General features: G+C 40.8%; 1 protein-coding gene across 1 annotated transcript in view; it reads right to left on the bottom strand.

Moving 5' to 3' along the window:
* The window catches only part of vstm2la (V-set and transmembrane domain containing 2 like a), a 48,223-nt gene extending 28,249 nt beyond the window's left edge, over positions 1-19,974 (bottom strand). The window contains exon 1 of the mRNA XM_085145304.1: positions 19,621-19,974. Within this exon, the coding sequence (XP_085001430.1) occupies positions 19,621-19,738 (118 nt within the window). The 5' untranslated portion in view covers positions 19,739-19,974. The remainder of the gene's footprint in view (positions 1-19,620) is intronic.
* Between the last annotated feature and the right edge of the window lie 3,378 nt (positions 19,975-23,352).

The following is a 23,352-nucleotide window of genomic DNA, read 5'->3' as shown; positions in this document are numbered from 1 at the left end:
TTAGAATGAATGATTTCCAAACAACTCCGAAATGACATCAAGGGAAGACAACAAATGGGGTGGGATTTGTCTGGATCAACACAATGACATGAAACTGCTGTTTTCGGAGTTCATTTAAATGGATGTCTCAGCTAAAAAAAAATCTGCAATGTCAGAAAGTTCACTAAGATTACTGACCTACGCTGTGTAAAAATACTTCTTGCATTGTTGAATCTGACAAAAGAAACTACAGCAGCGGATAAGGTTTTATTGTTTCGATAGAATGGAACAATATAAAAAAAAAGGCTGCAGTCTGAAGCTGTCAACTTTAAGATAAAAGGCTGGAGAGAGATACTGCAGTTCAGACTTATCTTGCTCAAACAAATTCTGATAGGGCTGAGATTAATTTACTTGCACTGCAGCTTTTACCCTTTTTTTTGGTATTTTAATGTCATAGGAACTTATTTTTCACTTAAAATAAAACCTCCCAACAATCTTATGTACACATAAAACTGAATCATCCCTCTAACAGATTTTTCTTTTCCTCTGTATCGCCACTAAACTATATTTAGACCCTCTTGAATGATGCGATAACACTGACCATTTTTGTTCTGTGGAAGAAACACCATAGACATAATGAGACCACAAGTCTGCAAAGAGTCTGTGGTTCTTTAACTTAAGCTCATTATGGTTGTCCAAACAGAAGCTAAGACTAATTTGGACTCATACTGAGTTATACAGTCCTGCATCATGTGCTCATTATACGCTGGCTGCAAATCAGCATTTTGCTAAATGCCATCCTCATCCTTCTGTCCCATCTTTGCGCTCTTTCTCCACACTATAGCATCCAGTAAACAAGAAATGCCATATGTGTTCTAAAGAGATGCAGAAGAAAAGAAAATGTTTTATATGGGTTTTTTTCATGTGAGTATGGTTGTTAATATGTTAAAAACCCAATATCAGCCAGTTAAGATGTTTAAATCAAACATGTTTAACAAAAGTATTGCATTAACTGCTTGGGAATTACACCCATTTTTATATAGACATTTCAGAGGCTCAAAAGTTAACACTCAGTTGATTAACAAGTAGTTTCATGTCCAGGTGAGACCTGTTCCCTCATTATTCCAGGAAAAATTAAGCTTAAAAAATTGAACATTTAATAGCTTTTAACCAACCCAAAAGATAAGTCGACACAAGTGAAGGTTTATTTTGGTTTTTCAGCCTGTGTGTGTCTGTGTTTTGCACCTGTACAGTTTATGGATCCAGTCTCACAAGCATGAGATGATAACCGCCCCACAGTCTCATCTAAATGTGGTCATTTTTGTATCCAAAAAAACCCCCAAAACAAAAAACAAACAAATAAATAAATTCTGTGGAATAGCATCTATGGACTAGCATTCAACAACATTCAAAAATGTGGACGCCTGAAACCAGCGGCTGACATCACGGTGACTATGCTCATATTTTATAAAGAGTCCAGGCTAAACCTAACAGCAAGTGACATGACATGAACACTGTTGTTTCTCAGTGTTTTCTGGTGACCCTCAAAACATTTCACACCACTTCCATAATGTAATATCTATCATTCAGTCATAGATTTCTAAGTTTATGGGCTTATTGAATGCCCAAACATTTCACATTGTAAAAACTTAAAAAGAAATGTTATGAGGCACTTTACAAATCTAGAAAAATGGCACTGCAACAATTATTTGACTGCTACCAAAACTGCCAGGTAAACAGGAGAAAACCCTATTTACTGTTCTACTTTGCAGAAAAATTGTGGGCTTATTCAAATGGATGGATCAGCTGCAGTTTTATTTACCATAGTGCTTTTGCCTGTCTGTACTCTGGTTTATTACACTTGGAAAATAGAAGACTGGATTCATATTTACACATCATTTGGGATTACGCTGTATGTGTATTTGTTCTTCAGCAAAAGGTAAGGAAGCTGCTTGCTCCCAATGTTAGGCAGTTTCACAAAAAAATCAAGGTGATATACTGAAGAGGTTGGACAGAGGACAGACAGCGGCGGTGTGAATGCAATATGAGGATTGTTAGAGCCTGGCAGGCCTTCAATTTATTGCAGTGTCCTGATAGCAAAGCCGAACATGAATAATACTCCACTTCATGCCTATGTGAAACAGCTGAACTGTTGGGTCTCTGATTAACTATAAATACCAAGCAATACATTTTGTTTAACAATCTTTTGTTAAAACCACATTTTTGAGACAAACAAGTTGCACGAACCAGAAATTTTCTAATAACTTTGCAGTCTCTCTGGTGGTATAAGACCCTGAGGTCAAGAAGAAATGGCTAAATATAGCTGGGGTTGCCTCAAGACACAGCTTGGGCTCTGGAACCAATGTGAAGTTGCCCCTAGTGAGAGAAAACGGACAGGGGTGGGTATACTTGTGCCCTTGGGGGTGTCTGTATGATGGGGTTTTCCCTGTGGATGAGAGGTTTGCTTTCCTGCAGCTTTACGTCGGGGAATGTGTCCTGACTGTTCTTATGTGCAAAACGACAGGTCAGTGTACCCAAGAGTTCCTTGGTGCTTGAGGGTGGCCCTGTTGGGGACCACATTGTCCTGCTCGGACAATCTATACACAAGCGGGCAATGACAGTGTGACCTGGAGGGTGTGACTGGGAGGAATTCGCTGCCTGATCTGAACCTGTGCAGTATTTTTGTTGCTCCTGGCTTCGGGAAGACCCAGGACATGAAGAGATCTTGTCTGTCAGATGACTTGGGGAATACCTTGCTGTCCCCCTGGATGAGCTGGAGGAGGTGGCTGTGGAGAAGGAGGTCTGAGCATATGGACGGAAGGATGTGCAGTCTCACTTCAATGTGGCTCATTACATTAAAAAAAAACATAAAAGAGTGCCTCAGGATTCAAGACAGCAGCTCAAGAAGCTGAGGGTAGGAAATAGGTACTTGGCCTACTTTTTGAAAGTTCCCTAGAATTTTAAAGAAAATCACATTGGATTAATCAGAGGTGAAAAAACACACCGCCTGTGATAGGCGAGTGCCGGCCCTGCCTGCATCAGGACCGGATCTTTTCATTTTCTCTGCAGCTGCCACATCAGTGACACCTCCGCCACATTAATGTGCAGAAAGGGAGAAAAGGAAGAGAGAAAAAGTGGGGGTGAGACAAGTGTGAGACACAGCCAAAAAAGATTGAAAGAAAGACAAAAAAAACAAAAGAGAGAGCATGACTTTGACACAGCAGATTAAAGAAGAATAACAGGCGTGAAAAGTGTCACATCTAATAGGGACACGACACATCAGGCCTCCTCCGAGACGCCGAGCTGTCACACAGGAACAACTCTCTCTAAAAACAGAACGAGCGGCGGCGTTGCGGTGCTAATCAGAGGCGACGTTGGGAATACAACTCCTCAGTTGTAATCTATTTGCAGCAGCGACACTGAGCTTCATTTGGAGCAGATTTCATTTGCAGTGTTTGTCTTCCTGAAACTACAATTTGGTTGAGCTAATGAGTTTGATGTATCGCACATCTCAGGACAAAAGCAAGACATCACAGCCTATCAGGGGCTCACTGTTACAGGCACAATAACGTTTAATCCAAAAAGTTGTGAATTAGTTATTCGATCAGCTCTTTATCCATGTTTGAAATACGGGAAGACGTTATAGTAATTTGATATGGGTAATATAGACCTCATCTGCATTTGGCCGTAGAACTTCCAATAAAAAATATGTCTCTGTTCTGTCCATTTAGGATCTTTGCAACTCAAGAATTAGTCATAATAGGCAGAAATGATATCTCCACTGACTGTTAATTCTCTTATTAAAATCATATCACATCTTTCATAATGAACAAAAGCTATTCTCACATACACTTCCTGGTTCAGTCTTTCTCTTCATTCTACATCAGCAAATTGATTTATACTAGGAAGCAGTTTCACTCTAACTTATAAAAGCAATGGATCCAGTTTCAACTTGAACAAAAGACTCAACTCAGTGTCCACTTTAGTCACTTGTTTTGATTCTTTGAGTTCTATTTCCCCATCCTCATAAGAAAACTGTTAAATATTCAGTATTTGTGAACAAGATGTTCTAGATGCACATGTCTTTTTAAGGCAACATGGCAGAAAGACTGAAAGTGGACTTGGAACTGACAATGATAACAGAAGTCGCTGCTTGCATGCAAAAGACCCCCAGTTTGAGACTGGAAGGGGACGAATCCAGTCTCAGGTGATCACAGGTTACTGTATTCCTTGTGCCACTTGAAGCCTGAATTAATGGGATGGTTGTGTCAGAAAGGGTATATGGTGTAAAATGAAATCAAATATGTAGGTCCAAATGCATGGCAACTCCTTGGAAATATGGGAGAGGCGGAGAGTACTATTTAGGATAAGTTTTTGCAATTTACGTTGCATTTACTGGTCAATCTATGTCCCTAACCTTACCTACGGTCACAAGCTCTGGGTTGTGACTGAAAGAATGAGATCATGAATACAAGCAGTGAAAATAATTTTCCATCAAAGAGTGTTTGGGCTCTCTCTTAGAGGGTGAGGAGCTTGGGTCATTTAAGGGAGACTAGGAGTACAGCTGCTGCGTCTGCATCAAAAGGAGCCAATTTAGGTGGCTTAGGTATCTGACTAGGATGACACTTAGACGCCTCAAGGAGAGGACTTGAGGTAATATTTTTACTTGTTAACAATTATTTTGGTTATTCTGGTGGTTTATTTTAAACCTGACATGTGTTTCTTAATCACCCTGATTTCTGACATCACCTTTGTACTGACATTTGGATTATTTGGAGGGACAATGAATGAACAAAAGCGTTGTTTGTGTTAAGTATCTACCGTTATGCAACCTCACCATTTATGTAAGAAAGCAGGTGTCAACCATGGTAAATTGACTGGATAACTGAGGCTTTTTACCATTTGCATTAGAGTTTTGTTTGTTTGTTTTTTAGTGGAGCTACTGTAAAACAAACAAAAATGCAGAACATTTTCTATGGACTAACAAAATTGTGGTCTTTTATCACAGGACAAAGTCTCAGTAATGAGGTTCCAGTGCTTTTTCTTTAATTTTATTTCTTCACAGGTTTCCTCAATTTACTACAGGAGCATTTCTATATAATAAAGGTTCAGTTTCCCCATGATATCTCAGAGTGTTTAATATCAGATAATAGATACATTAACAGATCATTAGGCTGTAGTTTTATTGGTACAGTCCTCTTAACAGCCAGTTGGATGTATGTGGCCTACAAGGTATGAAATGATTACAGTGCATTTCTTTATTACCAATTACAAAACCGCTAAAACATGCTATGCTAAAGCTATTTTAACACATGGCTAAACTGGGTTTTTTTTTTTCTACTTTTATATGAAGGCAAAACATTAGTCTACGTAGGCAATAACATTGAATAGACACGTCCCTGAAAATGCCAAATAAACCATCAATAAAAACGACAACAATTACAACTGATAACAGCACAGCATCTCTGCCACTGTAGAGGCTGTGATAATGGCCAAAAGTATGAAGACCCACATTATAAAATACAAAAACTATTGTTTACACCTCAAAGTTGTATTTTCACAAAGCACAAAATACAAGAATTGGGTACATTGTAACTTCCGTTGTAATTTCGTACACTCTGCGTAGTCTCCCCTGTCATATTTAAAGAACAACCCTGTTTCTGAGTGTTTAGTTTGTGATAATTACCACCCTGGGTCAAAAGTCTAAACGATCCAACAATCCAAATGATTGCCACAAACGGAGAAATCAGCGTTTAGCATGTTCACACCTCCATGAACACATTTAGGCTATTTTATGAGTCACATAAGCTGATCTATCAGTGCAACACAGAAAAAAGGTCCATTGTTTATAGAAACTGTGCTAATTAAAGCTTGTTAAATCAATTATATATTACACGTTGCACTTGTGATTTACTAAATGTTCTGGCACAAACAGATTTTCTACACATTGGGAAATAAAGGATACATTTATATATATTTATATTTATATATTATTGCATATTAAATTACTTTGATATTACATTTAGATATTATAAACCAAAGCATTGTAAAATAATATACAACATTTCTGTCTGCTAGAGGCCAAATCAGGTTTTCTGGCCACTGTGACGTTGGTGCCATTTACTTTAAAGCATGCACACCCACACCATTTTTAAATCCCAAAGACATTTACCCAAAAATGTACTGGAACAAAGAATAAAATGGCCACAGAACTGCACTGAAAGAATTCTAACAGAGGAAACAGGGACATTTCCAAATGTACTGCTAGGAACCATCATCTCTGGCCAAAGCATCCCTCCAGTCAAAAGGTGATATGATATGCAACATATTCTCATCACTAATCCCTTGTCTGCAGTTTGAGCTTCAGCAGCGAGCAGTTTCGTGGCTAAAGCATCCCTCTAGTAGCAATTCAGCTGGATATGCAGCATGATCTCATCATGCTAGCGTGTCATGTTTAGGGCAATGTAGCTCCAGTATTGAGCAGCATCCTCTCTAGCCAAACTGTTCATTTCTGAGCTGCACAGCCGGATGCTGACAGAAATCCACCCAGGGGACGGTTAAGCACAGCTCTGAGCGGCCTCATCCACAGCCTTTGTGTTGTGGCAGAATATTGTCAGCATGTCTCGGCTGGAAAACACTCAAAATTCTTTCACTGTTGAGGTGCTTTGCCCCTCGTTCTAGTAGATGCCTGTTGACTTTATTTTCATATAGTGCTGGCTTTCTTGCTGAGACTCTTAGGAGAATAGGAGTTTGCTTAATTTAGCAAAAACATTAGGAGCAGGAGAAAACAGCTTGGCTATTAAATAAACAAACAAAGGTTTAAACAAGCTCCTCGTAAGCTAATAATAATTTTTTCTTGATTTTTGCTATAGTTGGAGAGAGCCCATTTCTCTTGGTAGGTGACCTGGACTAACCATAATCTGCTTCCGCTAATTATAGTTCTGTTCATCTTACTCTCATCAAGAAGGCTGAATCGTTCTATACAGAGTTTCAATACATAAAATGCTTTGGTATATACACACATATTAAAGATAAAAACATGAACATGCATTAGAGTTTGCCAGGAAAGTTAACAATTCACACTTCAGTGACCAAATAACAACTTCTCCTTTATTCTTCTTAGCAAAGGCTAGTGATGCTTAATGCTGAAATAATTAGCAACTCAGTTCAGCTAATTTCTTTACAGAGCATTAACGCTTAATGACAAATACTAAATTTATTGCATTACTTTTTCATATCACTTAAAATCATAAATTAAATTCCTTTGGATTTGGAGAAACGGTCAGACAAAAGACTTCATTTAAGGCTAGGATCATAGGTATTATATTAAATAGCATGAACTGATTACTTGTTAATTAATTAAACAGAAACATTTTAACTGTAACTCTAACAGTAAAAAAAAAAAGATTAAAAAAAAAGAAAAGAAAACTGCAGGCTGGTCTAGAGCTGTTATCTGCCATGCAACCAGCCATTACGAACCACACTGAGAAAATACATTTTCTCTCGTGCACTTCTTCCACACCAAGCTGAGTGAAATGCTATTAGTGTGTTTGTGTACGTGTGCTTTTTCACATCTCATTCTACACTGCCCACAGGTATCAAGCTGTCCAACTCAGCAGCCCTTTGTAAATACCATGCAGGGCCTCGGACATGGCCAAGAGCTTATTAGTTGGACATGAAAGACAGAATTTGTGAATCACTGGCAGTCGGCTAAAGGAGGGAAAGAGCATGATTGGATTCAACAAGAATGTCACTGTCAGTGTGTGTGTGTGTGTAAACCCAGAACAATATTTTAAACAACTACGCACGTGCTCCGGTTAATTTAGCTCGAGTTTTGGTAATTGCAAAACCAACCACTGGCAGTAGATTCATTCACAGGCAGCAGTCACACACAAATGTCCACACTTTGTCTGTGTCCGTATACATTCACACCTGCTGTGTAAGGGAGAGGCTCTCTACAGCAGTGTAATTAGGCCTGGTAACTGCAGAAACATTTTAATGGATAACCCTGCTTGAGAATGGCCAGGGGCAGCACTACGTAATTGAGCATGGTGTGATATGTGCTGGCTTGTGTGTGTATGTAATTCACAAAGGGAGGGCTACAAAAAGGGCAATTCTTGCTGCTTGCTTTGTTTTGTTTCAGCTTTCTTGATTATGTGTGCAGTAGCACCTAATGAATGTGGATTTCAAAGCACTGTGTCTTTGCGATCACACAGATACTCAAGGATCTGAGAAGAGATCTGGTGGGGGAAGCCAGTGATGCTTTCATTGTTTTTTCTCTCAACTGAGTGGGGGTAGGGGGTCGGGGCGAGTGTTACTAGATTTGATATGCGGGAGTTGACCTCTGAAATTAAAGGTATGCTTTCTTCCTTTTCCTTTGTTTATTTGTGGCTACCTAAAAACTCATTCAGAGGTGTAACCAGGATGTGCGCTAAGTAGCAAGACTTGAGGAACTTTAGTTGATGCCATTGAGCTGTCTGCTTTACACAGCTACAGTCTATAAGGAAGTTTTTAAACGGGACTCCATGAAAATTGCATCCCATCATTTGGTAGCTTCCAGAACCCCCTTTACCAGCAATAACTAGAAGAAACAGTAACAGTTATGACTTCATCAGTTTCTTATATCACAGTTGAGGGATTTTGGTACACTCTTATTTACAGCGCTGCTTCAGTTCATTATCTTTTGGGCATTTGTTAGTGCACAGCTCTATTAAGTTCCTGCTACAACATTTCACTCAAGTTGAGATCTGGACTTTGACTGGGCCATTGCAGCACCTTGATTCTTGACTTTTTTCCTTTTTTTCCCCCGGCCATTTTGTCGTAAATTTTCCAGTGTGACTGGGATTTTTGTCATGTTGCATGACCCAATTTTTGCCAAGCTTTAGCTGTCGGACAGATGGTCTGGCATTTGATTCTAGAATACTTTGGATTTTGCCAAACATGGCTCTGTGCTTTATAGCCAAAGATCTACACTTTGGTCTCATCTGTTGGGACATTGTTCCAGAAGTCTTGCAGTTTGTTCAGATACAACTGTGCAAACCTAATCTATGCTTTCATGTTCTTTTCACTGAGAAGAGGGTTTCTCCTGGCAACCCTTCCAAAACAGCCCCACTGTTTCAGTCTTCAGTTCAGTTCTTTAATTGAACTTGAACTTGCTAACTTTGGTCTGTAGAGTCTGAGATGACTAGGAAGCTGCTAAGTAGCAAGACCTGGAACTGCAGAACTGCAAAGATTCCTGTGAAAACCAACTAATTTCTGACTATTAGCCAATGGACAAACTTTCACTAGCAACTAGGTAGTAGTTACTTTCACAGAAGCTACAGGATGCTTATATTAAGAGCAACATACAGTATTTAAACCCAGCAATGATTTTAATGACTGCACTCTTAAATCAAGCAGAAGCATTTGGTGACTTCTTCATCGTGCAATTATCCAATTTCCCTAATTACCTCTGACACCTCAGCAGGGCAGGGCAAAGCTCATTGTTGGGCCTGAAAGGGTTTAATATTAAAGGCAATGCTGACTGAATAATGTAACCTTTCCATGCCGCTATTGAAACAGTGATTCAGAAAATCATCAAAATGTACTGTAAATGCTTGTTTGATATCAGCCACATGAAAGAAGCAAACACATTAAAGCAATATTCAAAGTCAGCTCCCCCCTATATGATTGAAGTCATGGGAAGCTGCCTGCTGATTATGTGATGGGTTGATTTCAAAGGACTGACACGGGGCCCCATAACATCACAGCATATAGAACAGCAGGAGTCACTGTACTTTCTTGAGAGCCTCAAGTCCTTAAGAGGCAGTTGCCATGGTGAGGAATGGGTGTGTGAAACAATCAAAGTAACTTGCATTTGAGAAGTAGGAGCTAATGAAGCTCACATGCAGAAGGATAACTGCAGCCTGCATAAGCAAGGAGACCAAAGCTGACTGCTGCTGACAGGTTTTTATCAGCTACACCAAGTGTTTTTACATATCCAGCTGATTGGTTTTCTAAAAGAGACTCCTCCAAAAAAGCCAACTTAAATGGGAATTTAATATGGATGTGATACTTCCCCTTACAAAGGTCTGTGGCATGTGACTGAAAGGTCTGTAAAATTCACAAAGACTGGACCTTTATGTGAGCTCCTCGGGACTGTAGGATAATAAATCCCATGATACAGCATATTGATGCATCTTAGTTGAATTATTCATCAAAAAATTATTTACATGAAGTCATTTTGTTATTGCAGAAGTCAGACAGGTTGTCAATGTGACTGACATTGTGCTTCTTGTTGTAGCAGCCAAAGCTGCAGAGTTAGAATATGTATCTACCGCACATACCTGCTGCAACTGAGGAAATCACGAGCAGCCTCTTCTGGCCTTCAGCAGAGCAACTCATATAATGAATATTACATGGTAGCTCAATGGACTTGGATGATTGTTTTCATAAGTCTAAACTGTAGCGCTAAATCATGAGTTCCCTGCAAACGAGTGACGCGACAGCCTTGCAACCACACCCAAAGGTTGTGTGGTTGATTCATTCCAAGCTCAACAAAAATGAAAACCCAGCTTTTCATTTTATTTATTCCTTCACAATTATTTTCTTTTCTTCTTTGCACATAAAGCTTTGTATGATGCCACAGTGCCATACAGCACCAGGATTTCATTCTTTCTTTTTCGGTGCATAATGTACAGCTTGGCCTAAAAAAATAAAATCAGTTCAGTTTTCCGAAATGAGTCATAAGGAATCAACATTGAGCTAACTTGTAATACAGCTGCCTACTCTGGGAAAAGAAGCAGCAGAAATCAGAGGGACTCTTCAGAGAACAATGGTACTTCACTAAATTATGTGGCACCCCGCTGAAGGCTGAGGAGCTCTTTCAGGCTGCAAATGACTGATCCTGGACCATGGATACATAACGTTCCCCTCTTCGCCTGCCTCCTTCCTCCTCCTCCTCTTCCTGCTTCAGTGAGACTGCCAACAGATGAATCCTGCCAAGTGCCTCCCCAGGAGAAGTGTGTGTGTGTTTGTGTGTCACTCTCTCTGAGTCTGAGAGTCTTTGTTTATGTGTGTATGTCTCTACTTTGATGGCAACGTTGGCAGTAATGTGTCTAATGGAAGATAAGCAACACTCTCTCAGACAAGACTTCACAGCCTAGCACTTCGCTCAACATCATCATGCTGAGAGGGAATAAGGGAATACTCTATCCCCCCTCTCCATCACTTGGCACGTATACACACACACACACACAAACACACGCACAATTCAGTAGTGTACATCCATGCAAAGCGCACACACTGAGACACAGAACACAGAGGGTTTGGATCATCTCTGTCAAAGCTGCCTTTATCATTTCTCACACAACGTCCACAGGGCTTCGCACGCATGCACGCGCAGCACACATCCACGGGTCAGATGATGAGTTCCCGGAGATGAGTTTCTGTCATAGAGGGACACCTCAGAGAAAGTGTAGTTTTGGTAGCTGTCTGCAATCATTTCCCCTCCCAAAGTGTCTACCCCCACCTCCACCCACGCACACACAAAACCATAAAGTCTTTGTAAGAGAGCGCGGCAGAAGGTACTTGCACAGAAAGACAGAGTGAGAGTCCTTGACTGCCGGGTGACCCCCGCAGCTTGTTTGTGCCGATTTTCAAGAGAGTTCCGATCGAGGGAGAGGAGAGGTCTCGTAGTGTAGTACACACAACACGGCGAGCAGTGACAGCCGAGGAAAGGGAGGAAGAGGTGATGGAGGACACAGAAGGTCTAAGACACGTTGTCTAGCAACGAGCAAAACACCTGAACCAGTGCCATGCTTCCATACAGGTTAGCCACGTTGATCGTCTTCAGTGACTCCGTGTTGTTTTGTCAAATAATATATTTTCTGGTCGCAGAACAAATATAAAATAGCAGGAGTGACATTTAAATGTTCTGGGCATTTTCTATTATTTTTCTTTCTTTTTTTTAACTGGTCGTTTTTTCTTAAAATCCATTATTCATTTAATTCACTTTCTACATGAATATAAAACAAACTGGGTGGAGCCACAGAACAGCAGTTTCACTTCAAAACCTGCAGGGTTAACCTTATGCTTTTTCACATCAGTCCAAGTACAGTAATGGCCTATGACAGTGGCAAGACTGCATAAGCCAGACTGTCCCTAAAGTCAGTCATTGTGTTATAATTTCATTAACTGCAATTTTGTTAGAGTTAATTGACTAAACTGATAAAATCCTTAAAGAGCAACTCACTGAAAAATGTATTCAAAAACACTATGAGCATTTAATTTTCACCACACCAAGACCGCCTGCGGTGCTCATGCAGCTGTTACTGTCAGGAAATAAGTGACAATGTCTGTGACTAATCATATGAGTTTCTAAGACACTGTTAAATAATTACAATACTATCACAGCCCACCTCTGTTTGCCATTGGCTCTATTTTAAAAGGCTACCCAGATAAATTGTGGCTGGCTACTCAGGTTAAGAGAGTGCTCTGGCCAGTCATCCTGGTCGCTTCACACGCCACCGCAATATCCTCACAGAATCATTTCCATTTATGCTTGCTGTTAAGGCCACTGCAGTATTCTCCTGAAGAACAGGCGTCACCACTAAGACAATACACTCACATCAGCTCTGATAAAGGAAGGGTCAAAACTGGAAGCAATGACATTGCAGTGTTTTTTCCAAAGAGGTTCTAGTTTTCAGACTGCTCCAACACATCCCTCTGTATATGTGCGTCGCTATCAGTGTTGCTGTGAAATGACAGTGAATGCCAACGGATGTGACATCATTTTTGGCGCATGCCACTGTGCGACAGGGAGTAAGCGGTGAGCATAAAAGCAGTCTTTACCCCTTTGTCTTGCACTGCCGCTGGTGGCTGTAGCTTTTGTTTGGCTCTGTTTCTCTTAGCAAGCAACTTGTAGTAGGTGGAGAACTGGTTCATGTGTCACTATGCACACCAAGGCTACAAAGAACAGGGACTACTTTTACCAGCTGCAGACATCTGAGAGGCAGAAGCGTATGGATCTGTTCTGTTGTCTGTGAAGGTTCTCAGTCATCCAGTTCATCGTAGTCTAAGGAGCTTGAAAAGAAAAGCGTCTCTTGAAGACGTTTCACCTCTCATCCGAGAAGCTTCTTCAGTTCTGAACTGAACTGAGCATAAATAAAATCTAAATCACCGCACAGTCATCATGTAGCTATAACTTGACTATGCTTAGATAAACAGCTAAAGTAACAAAAATCGCATTAGTGTCCAAAACTATATTGAAGTAACGTTATTATGGATGGTCCCATCTAAGACTCTTTGCTGGCTTGGTTTAAGCTCAGGATACTTTAAGGAAAGCAATTTAAATCTGACTGTGAAACAAATCAAAAACTTGAGCAGTCGTGCTGTGCTGAGACTAACAATACCAAAGTAGCTACTCACCAAGTTGCGGATCATTACCAACCTGACCCTCCAAAACACCACTTTCAGCTAGTCTTTAATTGTGTTAATTAAAGCAGCTCTCAAGGTTTTGAGAGTTTGTTTTCAGAAATGCTAAATATTTTCACTCTCAGCAGTGCCTAGGTGTTTATTTGCTTTTGGTAACTGAAGGAGCCTTTGGGTTAATTATGCCACCCCTAGGAAGAAGCATGACCCATCAAACTGATTACGTCTATGACTACAACTAAGAGATTTCACATTTTATTTTATTACTTCAAAATAATAAATAATAATCTCGAGTTTCCACTACTATGTGGCAGTGCTTGAAATTAAACAGCTATCATGAAGACGTAGCTATCAGCGAATGGCGAAGAGCAGGAAGAACCAGCGCCTCTTAATGTGAAAATATCACGAATTACCTTTCTGAGTACACTTTGCTCACAAAAAGATGTGCAGGCAAAGTCGGGAAGACATGAAAAAGATTAATTTTTAACTCCTGAGAAAACTAAAGCTGTGTATTTTGCAGAGGGAAGCTGCAGCTACAGTGGTAAGTTCTCTCCTTTGTGTAGTTTATCCTAGGCTGCCCTCCAGCACTTGTCTCCTCAGTGAGGAGTATATACTGAGGTCAGGACCTAAATGCATTAGCTCTACCTACTGCTGAGCACCAACAAGCTTTAAAACTGTCAGCCTGTCCCTCTCCCTCACCCGTCCTTCCTGTTTGTTCTGACACAGGCCTTCTTTTTCTATTTTTGAATCCCTTTCTGTGCAGCACATTCACTGACAGTAGCAGAGAGACAGAGAGAGTATACGCCTGAAGGAAATTCAGGCTACAAAACCTATAAGGAAGAAAAACAACAACCCAACACATATTGTCAAATTAGCCATCTTATTGACACAGTCTAATCATTTGAGAGGCAGAGTAAACAGAGGCTTGTATATGGTGGTGCATCAAAGGAATGCTGATAGTTTCATTTCCAAATAATTAGATTTTTAGTGATTAATTGTTGTCTGTGAGAAAACGGAAATTTTCACAGTTTTTCAAAAGCTATTGTTTTTTCCCATCAACACTAGCAAAAAAAAAACCCAACCATATCTTATTTATGATGGCACCAAAGAGAAAAAGCCAGCAACCTCAAATGCTTAGTATTTTTTAAATAAATAATTCAAACAAATGTTTATCAAACCTGCACTCAATTCATCTGTTAATTGCTAAATCAATCACATTGATCAACAATGTTGTAAACCCCCATATGCAGTGTTGGGTTGGGTGTACAGCGCACTACACCCTGTGTCCTGAATCTATTTATTATCCTCTTTAACTCGTTACACAAAACTTTAACAGATCTTTAAACTGTAGATCACAGTTTTTGTTGAATATTGTAAAAATTAAGATATGCCTTGCTCTTGAAGCCAATATTCACCTTCTATGTATTAACCCAGGAAACCATCTTTTCCCCGGTGTTAACAAAGCAGCCTGAGACATAAAACAACAACAACATTGATGCAATCACCTGAAGTTTGTTGCTTAGCTCTGTTAAGAGTGGTTATTTCTGTAAGATGACGCGCAGCTGTGTACAACTCATCCCCAATGTTGCCATTTCCTCATGGCAGTTAGTTATGGTGGCTACATCTTACCAATGTTCCTAATCCCAGCTACAAAGCTCTGGCTGATTGACTGGAAACAGGATTCAATGTGCTCAGCTACTGATCTATTCTCCACCCACTCAAAGGAAGGATATGGCTAGTAATTCAGGGGATGATGTCGAGAATCACATTAAGTTTCCAAATGCTTTATCAATCCCTGCCCATTAAAGTACATTATTATAATCATGGGGCTGGCTTAATAAGCCGTAAAATTTAGCACTAAACAGTAACACATGCAGTGCATTTATTTTGCGTCTAAGGAATTTATCCTGTGTTCTCTTGGAAAGGCTAGTAAACGCATGGCCCACGGTCACGAGGCCGAAGTTGAAGTATGACTCACTAACAGACTAAGGAGCAGATGTGAAAACTGAAACACTGCTCTCATTTTCTTCATTACCTTTTATTTAACTGAATATTGTTACAAAATCTCTCTGAGATGAAGCAGCTGTTTTGGTAATTATTCCTGAAAAAGCAAATACGACGCATTGTTTACTCAGTGCTACTGGGATAGGTGCCCATATTAGCTGACCCAGTTCAGTCTTCTATATATGTAACAGTAATTCAGTGCACCTGACTGGCTTTTTTTTTTTTTTTTTTTTTTAACGACAGCCATTCTTCTTTGTAGTCACTGCAGTGATGATGTATGGAGCCCCAGTATCATGTACTGAGTCACCACCATCACATGTGAACCGCGAGTGCGGCGATGAGCACACATCGACATTTGGTGTGCGATTCCATAGAAGACAGGAGTAAACCCTGCAAGCTGCTGCGCAGTGTTTGCCAGTGATACTGTGTTGGCTGCTGATAAATTTTTAATAGTCTAACAGTATTGTGATGTCATTAATTGGTGCTCCAGTTTGCCTTCACTGAAAGTCCCATCTGCACCTCCTATATTTATAATGCAACAAATCCTCAAAAAGGGCGTTTCAGTCGGTAAGAACAGTTGTAAAGGAGGTGTAACCATCACAGTCCGTGGCTGCATGTGTGCCAGATTGTTTGGGGCGGGGGGGGGGGGGGGGGGGGGGGGGGGGGGGGGGGGGGGGGGGGGGGGGGGGGGGGGGGGGGGGTATGCTCGTGCGCCCATTTACTATGTTCTTCTCAAATAACTGTCACTTTGTGGAGGGGCAGCCATAATTGGAGGGGCACCTTCATTAATTGATCACCTTCATTAATTGATCCAATCTATTAATGGGAAAGGTGTGCTGGTTTCTCTGGTGGCAAAGGTCAACTTTTGTGAAGATAAATGAATGGTGTTAAGTGAAGGCTCACAAACATCTATTCTTTAACATGACCTGTTTTACCTCGGAAAATGGTTTTATGCTGAATAAAAGGGGTTAAAGATGAGACATAGACAGCTCTGGTAATATTATTCAAACTTGAGCTCTGTTTTCTTATTACTTTCTTTCTTTCTTTTTTTTGTTTTACATTGTTATTTTCCCCCAATGGCTCATTTACCCTCACTGATTGGAAGCCAATTGATTGGTTGGAATAATGGTTTCACATCCTCCTAATTAGGAGTTAATTGAAAAGCATCAAAGACTAAAACAGCGTCTGGGCAGATGCAGTCAGGAAATCCTTGCTCGATTTTCATAAAGTTCAAGGCTGTTTTTCTTTCGACACTTATTTGCTTCTCTTCATTCCCACTCTTTTGTATACAGCTCATGCAGGAAAGGAAAAGCGAGGATGAATTATGACCCCCAGAGGCTCAGAAACCACAAATACGATCCAAATGGGAAAGAAAATGAAAGTCTCTTGATTTCCCTCAGTTGACCCTGTCGTGCCATTTGTTGAACATGACTCACGGTGGTGCAGCTCATGCTGTGAATTCACCTCATAACTATGGATGTCATGGAAAAATTGTCTTCTGCAAATACAAAGGTGTTAACTGAGTACAGGTGGGTTTATCCCCATCAAAATCGCTGAACCTTCATCGCTCCTACCCTCCTCACTCATTATGAAAAACAATCCATTTGAAAATCCTATTAGACTTAACTCCATACCACAGTATTATGCACCGTGCTTTACTAATTATTACATTGCAAGGCCATTTAGTATTTCAATTAGGAACTAGACTACATGAATCTGGTAATGCACTTGGTTCTGCAGGAGTTTTAAATCTCTTGTTGCCCTCCTCTTTTCTCTCATTTTTACCCCCCAGGACAAAACAAAAACAAGTGTATCTGCACACATTCATTTCCATAAAAATCTTGCACATCCACTGTCCTAAAATATGTCTTCCCACAAGCACGTTATTCAGCTTGAAGTAAGGAGTCAGAGTCCTTATTTTACAGATGCACCGCGACCTGTCAGGAAATATTTTTCATGTTGGTCCATATGGAACAAAATGATAAATATTTTAAGCTGAAATGCTAGTGTTTCACTAGGATGTGACTACAAAGGGGGTGCATTCTAATGAATGGTGTATATAATGAGAATCCAGCCCAGACTTTACACCAGGTTGGATGCTGCTAAATCATGTTGCCAGAGAGAGTCCCTGTGGTGACCACAGAGCATCCAATATATTTGGATCCCTGCAGGTACAAACCTTAAGGCAGGCCCCTTAACAAATATATATAGTGAGATAGTGATGATCCCAGACAAACGTCTTAATGATATGTGGATACGGACAGCCTCATCCATCTGTAAACGTTAAACAAAAACATGTGACATGGTTAACTGTTGAGGGGTCAAAGGTTTTTCCTCCATAAATGAGCACCTGTTAACATGTGACTACGATCTACATATATAAAACCACATTAAGGAGTTCAGCTCAGCTTGTTACAGAACCACATTCATCAAATTCAATTTAAAAAAAATGTGAATTTGCTGACTTTTAAAGGTGCAGTATGTGGAACACGTTAATCTAGAAGGGGGTGCTGTTGCTTCAAGAAAAAAAGAAAAAAAAAGCATGCAGTGGCGGTTCCAGACCCAAAGAAGTGCAACTTTTATGTCTTAGCCCAACTTAGTTTAATCTCTACTGGACGTGGACATCTGCAACCAATGTTCATGTCTAGCAACAAATCATCCAACAGTAAACCTGCATGGTGATCTGCTGGTGGAGCTACACAAATTATTTTTGCTACTGGAAGTAAGCCTCCAGACTTCTGCACGGACTGATGCTGATGGCCGGGGTGTCAGTGAGGGGTGGCAAGTGCTGTAAGCAGAGTCTAAGGAGACATACCTGCAGCCATTAGTGCTAGGTTAAAAAAAATCTCTCCAGTGGCTCCTCACCAGAAGATACAGCATCTGCTGCTTTTCTACTTCATTCATCATTGATCTGCCCTTCAATAAGATTGACAAGTAGCCAGAATTATTGACTCTGTAAAGGAAAAGAATGTGATCTCTGTTGCTTATTTCTTCTCATGTTGGACAGAAGAATTAGATTATGCTAGGTTCACAGCAGCATTATAAAATGGACCAGCACTAGCTAGTTAGTGTGCTTACAGACTGAAGCCTGGATCGGTTGCGCGCACGGACAGCTAGAGACCTGAAGGCTGAATAGTCATTCCTGTTATACTTCTTTGAAGTCCACTACCTGAGCAAATGCGTATTGTGCGTAATGAGTATTATAGATATTTAGGATTATTTTCTGTTCTTGTTTTTTTGTTTTGTCAAAAATATCAACATTTTCACAGCTCTGGTTTCAGCCACTTCTCCATTATTTTATATTTATGCCTTTGTTTGAGAGACATTGCATCTCATTTTTGATGTAATCATGTTTTAAGGTGCATTTTTACATTACGAATGGCGTGCCTTAGAGTCTGAGTGCACATTTACCACTGAAAGAAAAGTGTACTTCTTCTTTTTTCGACCCAGACAAACACAACCCTGCCAAGCACATCTGCCAAGCTGGCAGCATGACACCTGTGGAGATTGGCAGGCTCAGCCAAAGTTGCCAGGACAAACTGGGGAGCTGTGGCATTCACTGTGTGTTTGACTTTATGACATAGCCGAGCGTAAACCCTGGAGGCCATTTAGGAAAGCTCCTGCTGAGAAAGAAGAGGGGCTGATCCGAGCCAGATCAAAGGTTCCTCAGTAAAGATTTTACTCGGATATGACAAGAGAATATTAACATCCACCTGTCAGCTGGCATCACCTCTCCTCTGGCGGGATGAATCACGCACCGATCAGGAGGCAGGAGGATGAGCAGAACTGGTGGAAAGCTGCAGCACTCAGAGAAAACAAAATCATGCCAGTCATGAGGGCTGGCTGGCTCGCCATGCATCACAAGATCACAACTCATTAAAATGGTGATCACATGAATCAGATTTCACTGGAAATGGTCTAAATTTAAATGATAAAGCTTGCTGGCTGACTGGTTGATGAACACTTTTTGTATTTCCAATTTTATGCATGAACGCAAAACAAAAACAACAACAACAAACAGAAGCACTTTTAGTGACCTAAACACACACAAAGAAAACACACATTTCCACTAGTTGGCATCATCATCGGCACCAGCCTCAAGCCCGTGCGATGCTCTTTTGTTTAATTCCACCTCTGCATATGAGCAGATGGCATCACCTGTGCCACCCTCTCCACAGCCTCCTTTTCCATGAAAGAAAAGAAGTCCGAAGCGGAGCTCACACCTACCGTTCCCAGAGATGTGGTTCTCTATCTCGCCGTGTCCAGCTTGCCTCGTGGAGACACTAAGTTGCATGTAGAGTCCCATGTAATGTAAACTCCCCAACAGCACCCTGAACGCTCCCATTTCGCTTATGTTTTGTCTCGCGCTCTTTTTCACATCGAGTGGAGTGCACGTCGAAAACAAAAATTTTCTCTTTTCTTTCTTTCTTTTGTTGTTGTTTAATCCGGAAGGATTGTTCTGGCGACGAAGGGAGTGGGATACCTGCGAGAAATAACGAGGAAGTCGCCGCAGCCTCCTCCTGTGCCAGCTGACTGACTGACTGAGTGAATGTGGCTCTGCTTCCGCTCACTCGGTCCTACATGCGGCGGAGGGAGACTTTTCCCCCCATTAGAAAGTGCCGCGGCTTGCAGTGGGGAATATCAATTATGAGAGGAGTGATATTACAAGCATTCAGCAAACTTAATGACGCTGAATTTGTCATTAACGAAATCCGCTTTTATGAAGCGGCGCGAGGCCAATAAAAGCTGAAAACCCTTATTAAGCTAGTATTCAAACTAATTAGTATTTTAGTATTATAATGTTTTCATAATATGAGTTAATGTCGTCGCGGATGTGTTTTTTCACCAGACAAGCGTGCAAGGGAGGTATCAAAAATTAGGATTGGGTAAACAAAGTGTTGCTCTCACTACATGTAGTGAGAGCCAGTGGCTCGTTTCATCACTGTACACACACACTGCTAAACTCTGAAATAACTGAGCCCACAGTGGGCATCCCAACCACATATGGCTAACTGCTTTTTTTCCTGTCCACGCCAATGTTTCCTGTGCACCCACATACATTGGCGCTGTTTGGGGGTGTCATAGCTCACCTCTTGCGTCCAATGTGAACCACTCACTACCAATGGGAGTGGTGGGAAATAATTGTTTCTTTTGATGTAGCTGACAGTCTGCTCACTGATTCATTGCATTGTTTAGACTAGCAGAGCCACAGTAATGAGCTTCATCGCTGATTTGGTGTGTGGTTTGTTTGCCTTAGAGACTGAAGTCAGGGGCACGCTGCCTGCGTATTGTGTAGCTGTCCGTGGTGCTGAAATGTAGCCTCACTGCTGTTCGCATGAGCAGTATAGAGATCAGATTTCTCAATATAGGGCAGCCCAGCCAAGAGCATCATTTTTGTCCACCTATTTAACCAAAATAACATAAAACTCTGGATGGTGTTTTTTTCTTATCAGCTCTGCCAACTGGATTTTTTTGTCTTAAAAACTGTGCAAAAAAGAAATTAAAACTTTACTTTGAATACACATATGTAACTTATAATATGTTTTATTATATTTTATTTAATGTTTCTGTCTACCTCACAACTTTGAATTACTTAGCTTAAGATATGTATTTGTGTTATTTTCCAGTGGTGAGTCTGTTTCACACAAGGCACAGTTGAAATATTGAATCAAGTCGCTAAAGGGGCAGCTGCCCCTCTAGTCTTAGGTCAGTATGCAGTAGCATTGCACTCTCTATCAAATATTGCCCGTTCAACATAATTTGTCCAGTGTTTTGTTCCAATAACCTTGTGAAAGCTATGCATTCTTTGTTTTGGAGGCAGGAAACAATTTTTCATAGTATTTTTTTCCTCCTGTCCACTAACACCTTTCTTTCAGTTTTCCTGTTTTTCCCTCAATCATAGGTGCTTGTAGGACATTGAACAGAACTTGAGCAAGAGCATAACTCGCTAGGAGGACACTGTTGTTGTTTTGCTTGTCATTCTGGTTGTAATACCTGATAGTCACTTTGCAGGGGTGCCATTAGGGCACACTTACAGTTGTATGTGTGCTAGTAATATTTTGCCAGGTCTCACTGAAAAACTATTTTCACAGTAGGGAGCGAGAGTGGATACTCTGGTGGAAACATCTTATGCAGCAATAAGTTCAGCCCCTATGCTGAGTTCTGGTGCAGAGCGGCATTTGGACTACAGGAGCAATTAACTTTTTTTGAGCCTGCGAGTTTTAGTGCTGTTAGCTTTATGTATGCGAACTGCTAATGAGGCAAAGTTGATGATGCTGAGAACTTAAGGAAAAATCCGTTTCAATGGTGTAAACTCACGGCCACATGTACCCCACCAATATCGATCGACCAGTCGGGGCAGTTAAGGCACCATGCCGGCAGACTGAATTCAAAACCAATAAGAGACAGTTGTCATTAGACCAAATCTCACCTGTCTGCTTCAGGTTTTCTGCTGTCTCTTCCTTTACCTTAGACAGCCATTAATATAGGTAGAGGGTGTTAAACAGCCAGCCTGCCTCTTTCCCTGTCACCACCGGTATGCTTACTCAGTAACTGCTGTCTACATGGGCGAGCTCATGACTGAATATGTCAACTCCCGGCCTGCTAGATGTGTTTAGCGAAAGTCGCATACAGTGATTTTGCCTGGCAGTATACATAGATTGTTGCCATCCTTCCCCCCTCATCACACTGCTTTCAGCCTGCTTTTGTTATTTCTTGCCATGTTTACTGAGGGTCAAAATACACAGCTTTTATTATGCCAACATTTCAAACCTAAATATTATTAGTGCTAATACAAATAAGACTTAGCTACAGAGCTATATTTAGCCTTACATGTTAACTTTACAGATTTTATCTGGTGTCTGTGCAGATCTATTTCTCTATCTATCTCTCTCTCTATATATATATATCAAAGCATTTAGGTGTCTGTTTTGCAAACTTTACCAATCCCTCTGCTCACTCTCAATATCAGAATACCTTCTTCTTCCCTACTAAAAAGAGAAAAGCTCAAAACCACAGTGGTGCACAGTGTTTGCACTCAGTCATTCGGAAAATACAATTATTCTCCCTCCCCTCGGCTGTGAAATTGCTGTACAACCGCTGTTAAACACGCTGCAGTCATAATCACTGATAGGAGATGCATGGGGCTGGGCCTCCTCTGCCAATACGGTATGCAAACGACGCCCCGCCGCTCTACCCATCTTGTTACTGAGTGATATTAGACTTTGTAAAGGCACTTAGGAAATGCGGCAGATGTGGCAGCTGTCAGTGAGTATCCCACCCAGTCCCTCCCACCACTGCTGCCTCCTGTCAGCAGTCATGGTCAAGGATCTGGAGAGGACATGGTGTACTTAAATGGGTGATTGATAATGTAAGCCCGTTTCTAACAAAAGTTGGGATATAGTGTAATAAAAACCGGAAGCCATCAATGTAAGAAAAATCTAACCAAGGCTGAACCTTTCAAGGTAGAAAAGCACTTTCCGTGCTCCACAGTCAAATAGTTTAGATTCAGGATCTGCAAATAATCTTAATATTTAATCGTCATCATCTATGGTTCAGATGCACAGAAATCTTTACCTGCGATAAGAACAGGCTCTGATCTTTGAGCCCTGTCTGAGTGTTTTGACAGAAACCTGACATAGCTGCGTCATATGAACCTCTTAATAGGCTCAGATGGACTTGGGCACAACCATATGCAACTGTATCAATGTTCTAAATAAATTTGGCTCTGAGGTTTATTGCTCTTTGTAGATTTAACCAACTTAATTCAACAAGATATAATTAGACATAACACCTGCTTCCCAACATCTATCAAGTATAAAGCTAGTATGAAGGTGGATATTTTAGATTTAAGAATCCTCAGCTAAAATCTAAAATTGGTGTGTGGCCTGACTTAGCAATGACCATAATCGACACAAGTGTCCTGCACAAGTCTAACACAGTTCATCACTTCAACTTCTG

The sequence above is a fragment of the Neolamprologus multifasciatus genome, chromosome 20 (genome assembly GCF_963576455.1).
Source record: "Neolamprologus multifasciatus chromosome 20, fNeoMul1.2, whole genome shotgun sequence".
Taxonomy (NCBI): domain Eukaryota; kingdom Metazoa; phylum Chordata; class Actinopteri; order Cichliformes; family Cichlidae; genus Neolamprologus; species Neolamprologus multifasciatus.
The sequence above is the reverse complement of the archived record's forward strand: the minus strand, read 5'-3'. Positions and strand labels throughout refer to the sequence as shown.